General features: G+C 35.6%; 1 protein-coding gene across 1 annotated transcript in view; it reads right to left on the bottom strand.

The window, feature by feature from the left end:
- Positions 1–15522, bottom strand: part of LOC107697176 (kelch-like protein 29) — a 296880-nt gene that overhangs the window by 51841 nt on the left and 229517 nt on the right. The window contains exon 9 of the mRNA XM_016497849.1: positions 14932–15141. Coding sequence (XP_016353335.1) covers positions 14932–15141 — 210 coding nt within the window. The remainder of the gene's footprint in view (positions 1–14931; positions 15142–15522) is intronic.

Here is a 15522-nt window from a genome sequence, read left to right on the forward strand (position 1 = left end):
TCTATCTATCTATCTATCTCTCTCTCTATCTATCTATCTATCTATCTATCTATCTATCAAAGATGTATAAATAAATATTAATTTAGCTAGTTGGCTATTTAGCTAAATGAATGAATGAATGAATGAATGAATGAAAAAATATCAACAAATAATCAACATGGTAACAAGGTGCACATTAAATCCAGTTATTGTGTGAACAATAAATCCAGCTAATATAATGAACTAATTAATATTACAATTAAAAATAAATATGCATTAATTAATTTAGTAAACTGGCTATTTAACAAATATTAAACATAAATAAATAAATAAATAAATATGAATCTACATAGTTGGTTATTTATTAAAAAAAAAAAAACACATTAAATCCAATGCACATTAAGTCTATAGTTATATTGTGAACAACAGATCAAGCTATAATAAATAAATTAACATTTATTTAGTTAGTTTAACCATTATTAAAACTGTATAACTAAACTTACATTAGTATTAACGTAAATAAATCAATAAATAAATAAATGAATTATATACACACACACAAAAACAAACAAACAAAAATATCTTGATCCCTTACCCAGTATCCCCAAACAAAAACAGTTTGTTTAGCAAACATGTTCCCCAAACAATAGAAGGCAAGAGGCCAGCCGCACGCAAGGGCCCGAGAGAGATTTCAGACACATGTGCCAGCTCTCAACATGGCTTTACACAGACTTGGCTAAACCATCTAAAGTGTGTGCCGGATCTGAACTTTTTGGTTTACCTCACCACACTGGCAAGACTTCCACCTTTATGGAATGTTAATTGCTCTGTGTTTACATGTCATATGTGCATCATTTGCATACTGATATAATAACCGGCACGCTTGGTTTAGCATATGTCCCCCCAACAGGATCACATATCGTTGAACTGTTCCTGAATCCCGACTGTGAGATCAGGGATTAAGGATGGCAGAACTGGCCTGATCCCAGTGAGGATCTGATCTAAAATAATGTCACGGCAGACGGACGCTCCCCCGGCGCCACACTCCTGCCAGCATACGTGTTTAACCGACCCAGCCAAACCGCTCTGGACTGGTTAGAGAAAATAATCACGAGCTCCCGGCTCGACTCGGCCGCTGGGAACAGACGAGGGGGGATTTGAGCTCCAGCTCATAAATCTGAAAAACTAAATGCGTTGCTGGTGCTCGTAGGCTTCTGTCTTGCGCCAGGCGATTAAGTGATAGTGATAAAATATGCAACCCTCCAGAAGAAACGAAAGAAGCAGAAGCAGCAGCTCAGCGGTGACAGATTTCCCCCTGAAGGATGAAAAAGGCAACGGAGGAAAGAAATCACAAACTCAGATGAAACTAAGATGAAGAATTCCACTTTGATCCACATCGTAACGTAAACACCAGCCTTTAAAGACTTTAAAAGTGTCAAATTTGCAGTACAGTGTTTATTTAGAGTTCATAATTAAATACAACTACAATATTATTATTATTATTTCGATTATAATGTTAAAATATAAATTGAAATATTTTGTTGAAAGACTGAAAAAATTAAACACATTTATATATTAAATAATATGTTACTATATTTTATTACATATATAAATGTGATATATTTGTATTAATTTATTTTTAATAAAATATTTATTTTTTATATTATTCGAAATATTAAAAGTATATTAAAATTATTTTAAATTCATTTTGATACACACACACACACACACACACATATATATATATACACACACAATTCTCACAAAATCTCACAATTTTATTATATATTTTATAACAATGTGATATATCATATTATATAATTTGATATCTTTACATAACTTAAAACACAAGTTTTAATAACTTTTTTCAATTTTAATAATTTTTCATACTAAATATTTTTTAATTTTTAATAAACACACATATTGCACACTAATTTACATATATAAAACTGAATGTTAATTTGAAACTAAATTGTAATATTTTAAAAATTAAAATATATTTTGACATTGAAAATATTTGTAAAAATTATGATTAATATGAATACACTGTATTATGGAGGTTATTTATGCAAATATACAGGTTATGTAAATATACATAACCTCTTATATATATTTATTTGTTTTAACTATTTTATATCACAACTTTACACTATTATATATTTATATTTTATACATTTAACAAGAGATTTGCTTTAAAATAAATTTCCAGTATCATCTGCCCACCCTCATGTTGCTCTAAACTTGTAAGGCTAAATACTTTGACAAAATTTTGACAGATCTGCCCCCCTTTATTAACAGCCATATTATCAGAACAATGCTTTTTAAATATTTGTACACTGCAGCTTCAGCTAGATTTAGAATTAGAAGCCCTTTTTTCCAGCTATGTTGGGCTGTTTTACCCTGTCTGACCTCTAACCCAGCACACAGCGCAGTAGAAGTGCACCCATCACATGCAGTTGTGTGAATTATTCAGCCATAAACAGCAAAGGGAGACTCACGCTAAGGGCATTAGTAGCACACAGCCGCTCCTCCCACACATCCTCTATCCTCTGCCTCATTTATATTCATGTATCCAGCACCTTGTGCTTAGACTCCTTCCAATGCTAGGCTCAATTTGTCAATGAGCTTAACAACGCCAATCTCCTGCGCATTAGAATCAATGCTAAAGGGATCTGACATCCTGCCATTTGGATGCCATCGTCAGTGCCTGACGGACTTCATCAGGAGGGTGTGTGAGGGTCACATCCGTGAATCAGCTCTAATTCACACACCTCAGGCTCCCGGAGCGGCCGGCAAAGTCCCTATCCGCTCTCTGTCAGCTCGTAGAGCTATTTGTCTTCGTGTCTAGGCATGCCGTTAGCGCATTTCCCTTCTGTCATCCAGGACCTCCGGGACAGAGGGTCCTTCTGCTCCTGTAATGTAATTGTCAGGTGTTGATCACCACAGAGAGAGAGGGACGCATGTGGGGTGACGGGACGATGTGCCGTATGCATGCATGAGGAGAATGGAGATCACACAACGTGCTCTCAGCAGCAGAAACATTCATTCATAAATGTAGACTATTGCTCATATTTATGGATATGAAAAAATGTGAACTTACATCTTTTATACATTTCATTTTAAGAATGATCAAACAAACAAAAATTTGCAAAGATTGCATATCTCTAAGATACATATCTATATATATAACTATTATTTTTTTCAAATATTTTCCAATATGCTCTACAATACACACACACACAAACAAGAACTTGTGTAAATATAATTGTAAAAATACACATTTTAATTTTATTATCAAAAATATTTTCCCATATATATATATATATATATATATATATATGTAAATCATGTATGAATGTATGTATGTATGTATATATCTATTCAAATCTTGTATTCTAGTAAATGCTTTTTTAAATGCACATAGTGCATGGTTAAAATGCACAGCTTCTTCTTAAAATGCACAAAAGTCAATTAGCAGACAGTCCAGACACTTCTATCTGAAATGACTTGCAGTTCACTTGTTGACAGGTTAAGTGTCTTGCTTAAGTGCACAATGGTGATCGCTCATCTCTTGCTCCTTGCAGAGATCGAAGCAGCAAATCCCCCCTCATTCACTCATTCAATATGCAAGAGGTATTGGCTTACCGGTGAGACATAGCACGGTATCTCACCTTCCCGTCCCAAACTCAATGCTTACACGACTCAGCGGCTACATTAAACATGCATACGCAACATCAGCTCGAAAACCATCCGAGCCACAGAGACGAAAGAAAAGCACAACACACACAGTGATGCACACTGACTCTCACACCAGGGCTAATCAGTCTAACGGCATGCTGGGCTACAATGACAGAGTCTAGGTGTGAACCTGCTGGGGGGCGTACGGTGACAAGAAGCGCACATGGAGCATTTTCCACTTCCTGCCGTCTGCTGGGCAGCAGGAAGCAGCATCTGGGTGTCTATTGCTCTGTTCCAAGACCTAGTGAACTGCCTACCAAGACAGCATCCGAACATCATGGAAGCTCATAAATGACTGATTTGAAACTCTTTAAATTGGCACCAACTCTGTGTACACTCCACAGGAGACATTACTCACTACTGATTCCAATACAAGCTGCTATGCTAACGCTGCGATACTCAAATCAGCATTAAAATACACAGCTCGCACAAATACTACATTCTGAAAAATAAAGGTTCCAAAAGGAGGTTTTCACACAGATGTCATAGAAGAACCCTTTTAGGTTCCTCAAAGAACCTTTCAGTGAATAGTTTTCTTAGTGTGAAGAACATTCTATATAATCTAAAGAATCTTCTTCCACTTCAAGGAACCTTCTGTAGAATGGAAAGAATCCATGGATGTTAAAAGGTCTTCATGAAACCACAGATGCCAATAAAGAGCCTCTGTTTTTAAAAGTGTAGGTAAAATGAAGAATTTTTGTATCTGTACTTTACAGTATTTAAGGAAATAAATATTTATTCATCAACATTTTTCCCACTTTGTCCCCAATCTTGGATTTTTCACTTGAGATTGTTGTCATCTCTTTGAAGGACACACTGCAAAATTGATTTTCTTGCTCAGCATTTTTGTCTTTTTTCTAGTACAAATATCTAAACATGTATAAATCAAGACACAATTACTTGAGAAGCAAAATGACATAAGATAACAAGTCTTGTTTTTATGGAAAAATCCATCAAAATTAAGTCACACTGTAAAACAAGGAAAAAAGTTCTAATTATATTCTAAATATATTTTATAATAATATTAAAATATAAATTAACATTTTATCAAAAACAATATTTTTAAAAAATATTTTCAAATATGTATGTATTAATTCTAAATATGTTATTTGTAATGAGGGAAACATTTTCTTCCTCAGCATTTTTCTCTTGTTTTACAACACAAATATATAAACATTTGTAAATAAAGATACAATTACTTGAGAAGCAAAATGACATACGATCACAAGTCTTGTTTTCTGAAAAAAAAAGTATCAAAATTAAGCGACTTTAAGCTAAAAAAATAAGAAAAAAAGTCAGTCAATTAAAGATGGGAAACGATGTATTGTATTAAAATATAAATTATCTTGTTATTATCAAGACTAACATTTTTTCCCCAAAATATTTTCTAAAAAATATATACATATTACATCTAAAGACTTTATTTTCAGTGAAGGATACACTGAAAAAATATTTTCTTCCTCAGCATTTTTTCTTGTGTTTTCTAGTACAAATATCTTAAAGATAAAATTACTTAAGAAGCAAAATGAAATACGGTAACAAGTCTTGTTGATAAAGAGAAATGCATCAAGCTTAACTGACTTTACACTTAAAACAAGAACAAAAAGTTACTAAATTTGTTTCATTTTTTCAGAAAACAAGACTTACATTTATAGTATGCATTTAGCAGACACTTTTATCCCAAGTGACTTACAAAAGCGTAGCAAAGCCTTAGTTACAACAAATGCCTAATATCTTAAATACATTGCACATCAAATAAATGTATCTTGATATAAGAATGTTTAGAATGTTCAAGACAAATTTTTCCCCTTTTTTTGCAGTGTACATCAAATTTGGCCAAAACAATGCATCTTAAGTACCGATCGTTTTCCAAAAGCCTTTCAGTCAGGAGCTCGCTTCTGTTGTCTTAAAACACTGCCTCCACAGGCCGCTCAGGTTTAGGAGCAGAGCAAATGTGTGTGGCCTCATGTTGTTTTTATGCAGAAGAAACCGAGTGTGAAGAAACTTTATTTAGTCTCCCTTAAATATAACATCAGCCAGGCAGAAAGAAATGAGCCACTGAAATATTCTCTCAAACACTAAACAGAGGAGTTCAGCTGGAGGGTATCCCTTCCTGAGAGAGAGAAAGAGAGACAGAGAGAAACACAAGCCAAGAGAGGGAAAACTCTGTGCGCATTGAAGCGAGATTCAGTTGGTCTTTCAGCTTTTGAAAGAATGAACACAACAGAGATGTATGCATAGGAACCGAAGCTGACTCACCGTCTCAATAAAGCGCAACAGTGGCTGGCCGTTTTCTCAGCAGTCTTGGTTCCTCAAACATTATTCTCATGCATTACCTTCATACTGCAAGCATTTCAAAAATGTCTCTAATAAGTAGTTCTAAGGCATGAACCAAACCAACTAGCACTGAGCTTTACACTCCTGAATCCAAGCACAAAAAAGAGGTATGAATGCACGAACGATCTCATTAAGCATTGCCAAATGAATCAAAAATCACTTTACTGAATGAAATCACATTTTGTAACTTGTAGCACAACTAATTCGTCAAAACAGCAAAATACTGCTGTCCCTCAACAATGTTTTAAAGGAGTCATATGATGCTGCTAAAAAGAACATTATTTTGTGTATTTGGTGTAATGAAATGTGTTTATGCAGTGTTAGAACGAGGCGTTTTAGGGGGGTGTGGCTGACTCTTAACTTTTATAAAGAATATCTCTTTGGATTTGAGACTTTAGTCTTTGCAACTTTACAGATCTTCTTTATGCACCAAGAGCTTGTAACACTCCAAAGAGAAAGGAAAAATTGAAATCGCATCATATGACCCCTTTAACTCAAATTAGAGTGTTTCTACTTTTATTAGTAATAAAAATGCTTTGACTCTAAGATTTGCTTTTTTGTGGTAGATTTGTGCTAAACTTGTGGTCGATTTTTGTTTTTGTGGTAGATAAAAATGGCTCTGATTGTGAAAATAAATCACATGTTGTAGTGTAACTACTTCAAAAAACAGCAGCTTGACAACTTTTAAACACTTATTACACAGGCTGTTTTTGTTTCTACTGTAACTTTAAGACATCTATTTGTATATAGTACACAGAGAAATATTCCCAGAAATCAACTGGTTAAATGTTTTTAAACTGATTCATTTATATGAATCATTCAAATGAGCTGACTCACTGAAATGAATCAAACTTCCCAGTTCAACATGATGAGAGAGTTTAGAAGAGTGAGTTTGATTATTGGAGGCATGAATGAACGAATGATCCTATTAAAGGGACGGTTCACCCAAAAATGAAAATTACCCTATGACTTACTCACCCTCAAGCCATCCTAGGTGTATATGTCTTTTTTCTTTGAGATGAGTGCATTCTGAGTTATATTAAGAAATGTCCTGGCTCTTCCAAGCTTTACAATGGCACTGAATGGTGGTTGAGATTTTGAAGCCAAAAAAAGTGCAAAAGTACAATGTAAAACTATCGGCTTATGTTGAATGAAATCAATACATTTGATCAATCAATACATCTTTTTCAGATAAAAGGCTACTTTTTTCCCAACAAATATCACCGTAACAAGACAAAACACTGTTTTCACACTATATTGCATGCTCAACTTTACATGCCCGGTAAACTTAAGTAATAATCAAACATGCTCTGGGAAGTATCTGCCCAGAAATTAGTTTGAACATCTTTTTTTTTTTTCTGTATATGAATCATCCAACTTATTCACCAAAATGAGTCAAACTTCCCAGTGCAACATTATGAGAGCGTTCAGAAGAACGTGTTTGATTATCGACTAATGCCTCTGCATTGTAAACTCTAGAGTACATCTGCATAGTAGATTGAACTCTTATTTCCACTGAGCCAGAAAAGATCCAGTTATTTTATGATGTGAAATTAATCACTCGTACACTTTAGATAAATAACAAAAATAAACAGACCAATAACCACCCAGCACATAATCAAATAATAAAATCCTGCACTTCTCTGCTATATATTTACTTTACAGTTTTAATTTAGACTAAATAGTCATTTCGAATAGGTAATAATCCAGCCGCCACCTCTTTAGACTAGGACTGAATGAGAGGAGAGATTGAAGTGCTCAGTAACATCTGCAAATTAAAGAAGTTCTGATCTCATTAAAAGGCTGAAATGGGAAGATTCTCCTCTATGCCCTCAAGTCAAACATGACCCCGGCAGCTAATGAGTACTGTCTGCCAGGACCGAGCATCAACGCCTCTACATCCATTGTTATTTTCTGACTGCTGAATTAGATATCCCTGCCGAGGGTGAATGCAGATTGCCCCCTTGTGCAAAAACCATCATTAAGCATTCTTTTCAGCTGCATATTAGTTCTCTCGTCAAAGGAGATGCAATTAATCAACCTTCTTTGTCAGGCGCCTCAACGGTCACGATAAAGTGCAGTACGAAATTGTCTGGGGCGTTTCTTTAATGGTTCCGCTGCGCAGGACTTGGCAGGATTGTAAGTCTCTAATTGAAAGCGTGCGGGCCGGGCTCCGGACATGTTGTGGAAAGGGTTTGGATTTTGACTTATGCTCGGCAGGACCTGATCTTTGGCGGCTCCTGAGCAATCTCGGGAAGTTTAGTCTGTGTTTGAGTAACAGTGTGACTGCTGCTCGGTCCCGGCAGGTGGACGCGTGGCAGAGAGGGCAAGGTTTATCAAAGCTGATTTTGTGCTTGCACAAGATATTTGAGTCATTGGAGGCGGTCAGCTTATGAAGTTCGCTTTCTCTTTTGAACAAATGAATCTCGGGCTACAGAAAAAAAAACAGCTCAATTACTGGGAATCAGGCACACATTAAAACTGGTCCTTCTAATAAGAAAGAACATAAGAACAATGAAAAAAGTGGTGGGGCACGTTATAAACTTCATCAGTCTTATAGGCTTATGCATATTAGGTAGCTGATGTAATGTTTGCCCAGTAATTGTAATTTACTGATGGTAATCAGATTACCAGAATTAATTGATTTGGAGGAAAGCACTCAAATTGTGTGACTCATATGTTCAATGAAGTGCAACAGTTACTGCCCACTGTTAAAGTCAACTTGTAAAACGAAATAAAATAAAATAATAAAATAAAATAATAATTTCAATCAGTTTTCCATAGATGAATATACTGAAAAATTGCTCAAAGATAAATCAAATCAAAGACTATCAAAGACTAATGTTCAAAAGTTTGAGGCCGGTAAAATTTTTAATTTTGCCATTACTTTAGTCTTCAGTGTCACATGATCCTTCAGAAATCATTCTAATATGCTGATTTGCTGTTCAACATATATGTATTATTATATTATTATTATTATAACAGCATTAGAAATCGAATGGCATTAGAATTAGAAATCTTTTGTAACATTATAAATGTCTTCACTGTCACTTTTGATCAATTGAATGCATCCTTTCTTAATAAAAGCAATAATTTCTTTAAAAGAAATCAAAACCCCCTGAAATGTTACTGACCTCAAGCTTTTCAATGTATATTTTAAAGTGTATGTATAGTGTACAAGTAGTTTGAGAATGATTCGATTACGTTATTCGCAATCCTTCATGATGGGAGTGATTCTCGGACTCTGGATCTTTCCCTTCATTAATCATGGGTAGCGTAGACCTTCACTTGGAACTGCACAGCTAAACACAATTTTAAAAAGTAAGTCATTGAGATATAAAAATAGATATAAAGCATAATGATGGCTTCAACAGAAGCATCGATTAACAACCTTAAGAGCTCACTGTAGTGTTAAAAATCAATTCCACTATGGAAAAAAAAAAGGGATTTTTGTCAAGCAAATGGGCCAAGCAAAACAAAAGCTCTTAAAATATTATAATTATTGCACCAAAAAATGAGGGATATGATTTATAAAATGTCTAAATGGTTGCTACTGGATGCCTTCCTTGTCAATTTTTAGCCAGAATGATGTGCAAAGTGGACCACATTTTATGTTGACAGTCAAAAGTCTGGGTGCGTGAGACTAGATCTGTGTGTCCTGAATGCTTCAGTAATTCCGGCTGATCTTTCACACTCATTAAGCAAGTGTTAAAACACACGGATAAGTACTTTTATACTTCTGAATGACATATTCTCAATCCAATTTCTTCCCACAGTCTCTCACACACCAATTCAGATCAGAATGAGTCACGCAATACCATAAATCACCCAGTCCATCTAGACGTATGACTACTGGACCAAGGACAAAGTAAGGATAATTTACTAACATTAGGACAGGGCTGATCATTCACATCTCATGCAGGAGCTCGGCGCCGGTCCCAGGTGTGCCGTAAGAGGCTCTATTTAAAGCTCACCTCCTTCCCCAGCGGCCTGAGCGGGCCCTTGTGTTACAAGCACATAAAAAGCATGTTGACTCACTGTAATAAACTAATGCAAATTGTGCAGCGGCGTGAAGGATTGCACAATAAAGATCCATACATCACTGCGCACGGAGGTCTGGCAGCTGCACACAGCCCACACGCGCAACGCGCCGCCCGCTAATTTACCACTAATTTACCGTGAAGCATAAAAGTTGTTATTTTTTCATTAACTATACTTTCGGCCAAAAAACGATTCCCATCTCTCGTCCATCTCTGACCGTCGAGACGCTCTCATGAACAAACGTTTGCTCAGAGCAACAACAAACATTTGCCTTTGCGTTTGTGCATCGACTGTGACAATTGGAGCTGATATATCCTTAGGATATGTCAGTGGATTCAATCAAAATGCTTCCATCGGAATCTGGAAGGGGGTGAAATTTAGAAAGAGAGAGTGAGATGGACAGAAAGATGCATCCGTGGCTCAATGCTCCAGAGTTGTTTATGAACTCTGTGCAGATCGCGGGCCGTTTTATAGCGGAGAGAAACTTGTGGCGGTGCATGAGGGGTTTTTTAAGCAGCAGCACTGTCACACATGGCTCATCCATTTCAGACAGTCACTGCACCCCATCAGTACTCCAAAGGGTCTAGTGTCATGCCACACGGCCCCTGAATATCTGATCTCGGCCCCCGGATCCTGCACGCCTCTCTGCTCCGCTCTCTCTTATTTATGTTTGCTGCGACTGGTCTGAATGTATTCTTCAGGGTAACAGAAATAGAAGTGCAAGGCCAGCAAAATGGTGTTGACCTTTTGTTCTCGGGGCTCCGGGAAGCCAAAACTTCTTCAATGTGAAGTGAGATTTAAGGAAGCCCTTTTGAATTGTCTAGCCCACCGCAGACAGGTCTTTTGACCTATAAAGAAACAAAGGCACTTCAGGGGGCCTGAACTCTTGCTGTGTCTCATCAGAAAGAGGCAAAATTCAGCTTTCAGACAGAACTACAAAACAGAAAGCAGTCATGGTGCTAAATAAAACAGTTTTAAGACTCAATGCGAACAACAGACACCAAATATTGATTAAGAACAAACTTTGGGAATTTAGGAGACAATTTTTTTGGCAGGTAGCAGGTAAACAACAGCAGGTAAAGTCTACACTGGACGTGCTGTATGTTTTTGATTTACTAGAAAGTTCATAAGAGTCATTCATTTGGGAACCGGACTACATTTATGGGGTTCGATTTGTTGTTTATTTACAAACAAATCGTCACAAACACAACTCTGCCTGGCATTCATTTGTGGATTACGATCATTTATGATTCAGTAAAAAGAATCAGCACAAAAGAGTCATTCACTCAGGAATCAGACTATACAGTTTGTGCCATGTAAAATAACTGTTTCATAAGAGGAAATAGGACACAGTATATTTTTGAATTATTACCTAAAAAAAAAAAGAAAAACAGTAATTTGCACAGAAATCAGACTACAATGGTCACTCCGTATGATTTGACTGATACACTAATAAGTGTTGTACTATATGGTTTTGATTCACTAAAAAGAAATGGCTTTAAAAAAAAAGAATCATTAGTTTGGAAAGCAGACTACAGAGCTTCACTATGATTTTAATTCACTTAAAAGAATTGGCTCATAAGAATCATTTGTTCAGGAATCAGAGTATATCTGTCATGCTGTATGTTTTTGATTCACTAAAAATAATTGGGTCAAAAGAATCATTTGTTTGGGAATTGGAGACATTTATTTATTCAGGAATCAGACTCTCAGTTTGTGCTATGTTTTTTGAATCACTAAAAAGAACTGTTTCATGATCATATTTGCTATATGATTTCAATTCACTTACAAGAGCCAATTGTTCAGGGTTGAGACTATATTCATGCTTTATATTTTTGATTGATTCACCAAAAAGTAATGCTTCATAAGTATCATTTGTTCAGGAATCTGATTACATTGGTTGTACTGTATGTTTTTCATTTGGTTAAAAAAATATGTATTATATTCACTAAAAATAACCACTCATAAGAGTCATTAATTCGGTAATCACACTACACTGACCGCTCTGTATGTTCACTATTCACTAAAATGAATCATGTCATAAGAATGATTAATCCAAGAATTGTACTACAATTGTTCTGCTGTATGTTTTTGATTAACTAAAAAAAAGAACCAGTTCATAAAAGTCACTAAGTAATGACAGATACTGTAATTTCATTGTTTCATTTAAAGGGATAGATCACTCAATAATGACAATTCTGTCATCATTCACACTCCATGTCATTCCAAACCTGTATGAACTACTGTTAAACATAAAATAAGATATATTGAAAAATATGGGTAGCCAAACAGTTGACAGTTGCCATTGACTTCCATTGTATTTTTTTCTATACTATGGAAGTCAATGGCTACCGTCAACTGTTTGATTACTCACATTCTTCAAAACATCATTTTTGGAATATATATATATATTAAAAATTAATCTAGGCTTTTGAATGGTAGTATATATAATATCTTTAAATTATGTTTATTTGTGAGATAATATGATGTTATTAGCACAAAACATTGTTAATAAATTAAAATGACAAAAAATAAAAAAGGAAAAATATAAAAAGTTCTCTAAATGTACACATTTAAAAATATTACGATTATAAAAAAATGATTTTTTAAAATGATATTAAAAAAAGTTATATACAAATTTGAAATAACCAAAAAAAAAAAAAAAACTGTAACTGACATTGAAACTCATGCTTGCTGCAATGCAAAATGCTCATCTCTGACAATCCATCGACCAAAATCCAATCAGCAAATACCTCCAAGACTGCAAACAACAAGGACTGCACGGCTAAATCACTCTAAATCACTGATCCGGATTAACATAATAAATGTGGACCGCATGAAACCCCCGTGACATCGGCAGGTCTTACGCAACCCAATTTGTCTCCAATATAAAACAGAAGAGTACAAACTGTTGTAAAAATGGTTGAGTGAGCGCCTGGTGGAGGCAGATGGGCTTTTATTATGTCTGGGTCTTTGGAGGCTGGCCTGCAGCGTGCCATCGTCAATAAGCCAAACAGGCCACTCGTCTTCTTCCACTCTCGGAGGAAGGAAAAATGACTTTTTTAGGTGAGGTTTGTGCCAGAGGCTGTAAATGGCATGCCGCAGACAGACCGCAGAGCGAGGCTTATGCCCGATGCTGGCATGAGTTTACAGACACGCTCTGAGTCAACGGTGCTGTGTGTGGCATTACAAAAAGCAGTGCCCACCACGAACACATGGGCTACACCTCGCTACCAATAGAATTTCAGCTGCTCTAACCTCTTTTTCTTAAACCTATTTTTAAAACATGCTCTGGTAATATGCGGTCCTTGAATTCCCAGACTGTGTGCTGTGAAGTTCGGCATTGAAATATATGTCCAAACCTGTGTTCCCCTCATTTCAACACACCCTCAGTTGACTTAATCAATTGTTTTGTACTTTAGCAACTTTGACATGCAATCAGATTTTTTGCCAAAAGTTACAAACCAATCCTCAACCTGATGTTTCTTAATGTATTACATTTGTTTGGGTCTTACAAGCACTTGCAAACATATGGAGCACTTCTGCAGACTCGAAAGAAACAAATTAATAGCTTTTGTTGGTATCCCTTTACTGCCTGATCAACTGACCTTTTAAACCAGAAGTTTGACTTCGTCCACTTTCTCTGTGCATATAGTATATCAATGGCAGCACAAACCTCAGCAGCATCACTACTGAACCATCCTGAGATGTTCCACTAGCATTATAAATGAGTGTTTCTTCAAGTAAAAGCACTGAGTTGATTTTTTTTTTATTACAGATTATTTTATTACAGACAATAACAGATTTATTTTCTGTTTGTTACAATGAAGGTCACACTGAATATGTCTGGAAAACCTTTTACTATGCTTTCGCCATTTATTTTTGCTGTTTGTTATTATTATTATTATTAATATTATTTTCAAATTCCTTTTTATGCAAATATTTGATTGTTTTACCCTTGTCCCAACCTTCAACTAGATTTTCATATTTTAAGAATGAAAGTCTGAGACAATCTGGGTCTGTAAAACAATAAAATAATTCATATATATATATATATATATATATATTAGGGCTGTCAGATTAACGCGTTAACTGAATTAATTAGTTATGAAAAAATAACGTGATTAAAATAGTTTTACGCAGTTAACGCACTGGCCCCGCCTCCAGACCTGTACATCATCTTACATTTCATACAGTTGACTGTTGACAAATATGATGCAGGACAACAACTCCAAATATGTATTATATTCACTAAAAATAACCACTCATAAGAGTCATTAATTCGGTAATCACACTACACTGACCGCTCTGTATGTTCACTATTCACTAAAATGAATCATGTCATAAGAATGATTAATCCAAGAATTGTACTACAATTGTTCTGCTGTATGTTTTTGATTAACTAAAAAAAAGAACCAGTTCATAAAAGTCACTAAGTAATGACAGATACTGTAATTTCATTGTTTCATTTAAAGGGATAGATCACTCAATAATGACAATTCTGTCATCATTCACACTCCATGTCATTCCAAACCTGTATGAACTACTGTTAAACATAAAATAAGATATATTGAAAAATATGGGTAGCCAAACAGTTGACAGTTGCCATTGACTTCCATTGTATTTTTTTCTATACTATGGAAGTCAATGGCTACCGTCAACTGTTTGATTACTCACATTCTTCAAAACATCATTTTTGGATGAACTATCCCTTTAAGATTGGAAGGCAAAAGTTTGGTCCATTGTTTTTATGATATTTTTAGAGGACAAAATGTAGTCAAGGTAGTTGAAGCAGCTTCCTCGACATGCACTTGTGAACATCTTTGCTGATCTTACCTGTACTCTACTGACTGGGTCCTTCTTGATCCACTTGATGACGGTCTCATAAACCAACTCCTCGGCCTTGGTGTTCAGGCTGTCATTGGACAGGTAGTTAATCAGGTCTTCTTTGGAGATGCTGAGGATCTCGTCTTGTCCCGCCACATCGGGGAAGTTCTGCAGGGCGAAGGCCTTGGCCATGTTGTGGAGCTCCGTGCAGCACATGGCCTCGGCATACAGTTGACTGTTGACAAATATGATGCAGGACAACATATTCATAATTGCAGGTATGCCCCGAAATTCAGGATATTGGGGCAAAAATGCTCCTGTATGAGTTTGTCTAATATTTTTTATCATATGATAAGCTATATCACACAAGTGCTGTTTTTGTCTCGAATACAACGAGTGCAAATGTGATTTTATACAACAGTTCAGTAAATAGGAAGTTAAAGGGGTCATATGATGTTAAAAAGAACATTATTTTGTGTATTTGGTGTAATGAAATGTGTTTATGTGGTTTAAGGTTCAAAAAAAACATTATTTACCATATAATGTACATTATTGTTGCTCCTCTATGCCCCGCCTTTCTGAAACGCGTCGATTTGTACA

The sequence above is a fragment of the Sinocyclocheilus anshuiensis genome, unplaced genomic scaffold (assembly GCF_001515605.1).
Source record: "Sinocyclocheilus anshuiensis isolate Anshui unplaced genomic scaffold, SAMN03320099.WGS_v1.1 scaffold38, whole genome shotgun sequence".
Taxonomy (NCBI): Eukaryota; Metazoa; Chordata; class Actinopteri; order Cypriniformes; family Cyprinidae; genus Sinocyclocheilus; species Sinocyclocheilus anshuiensis.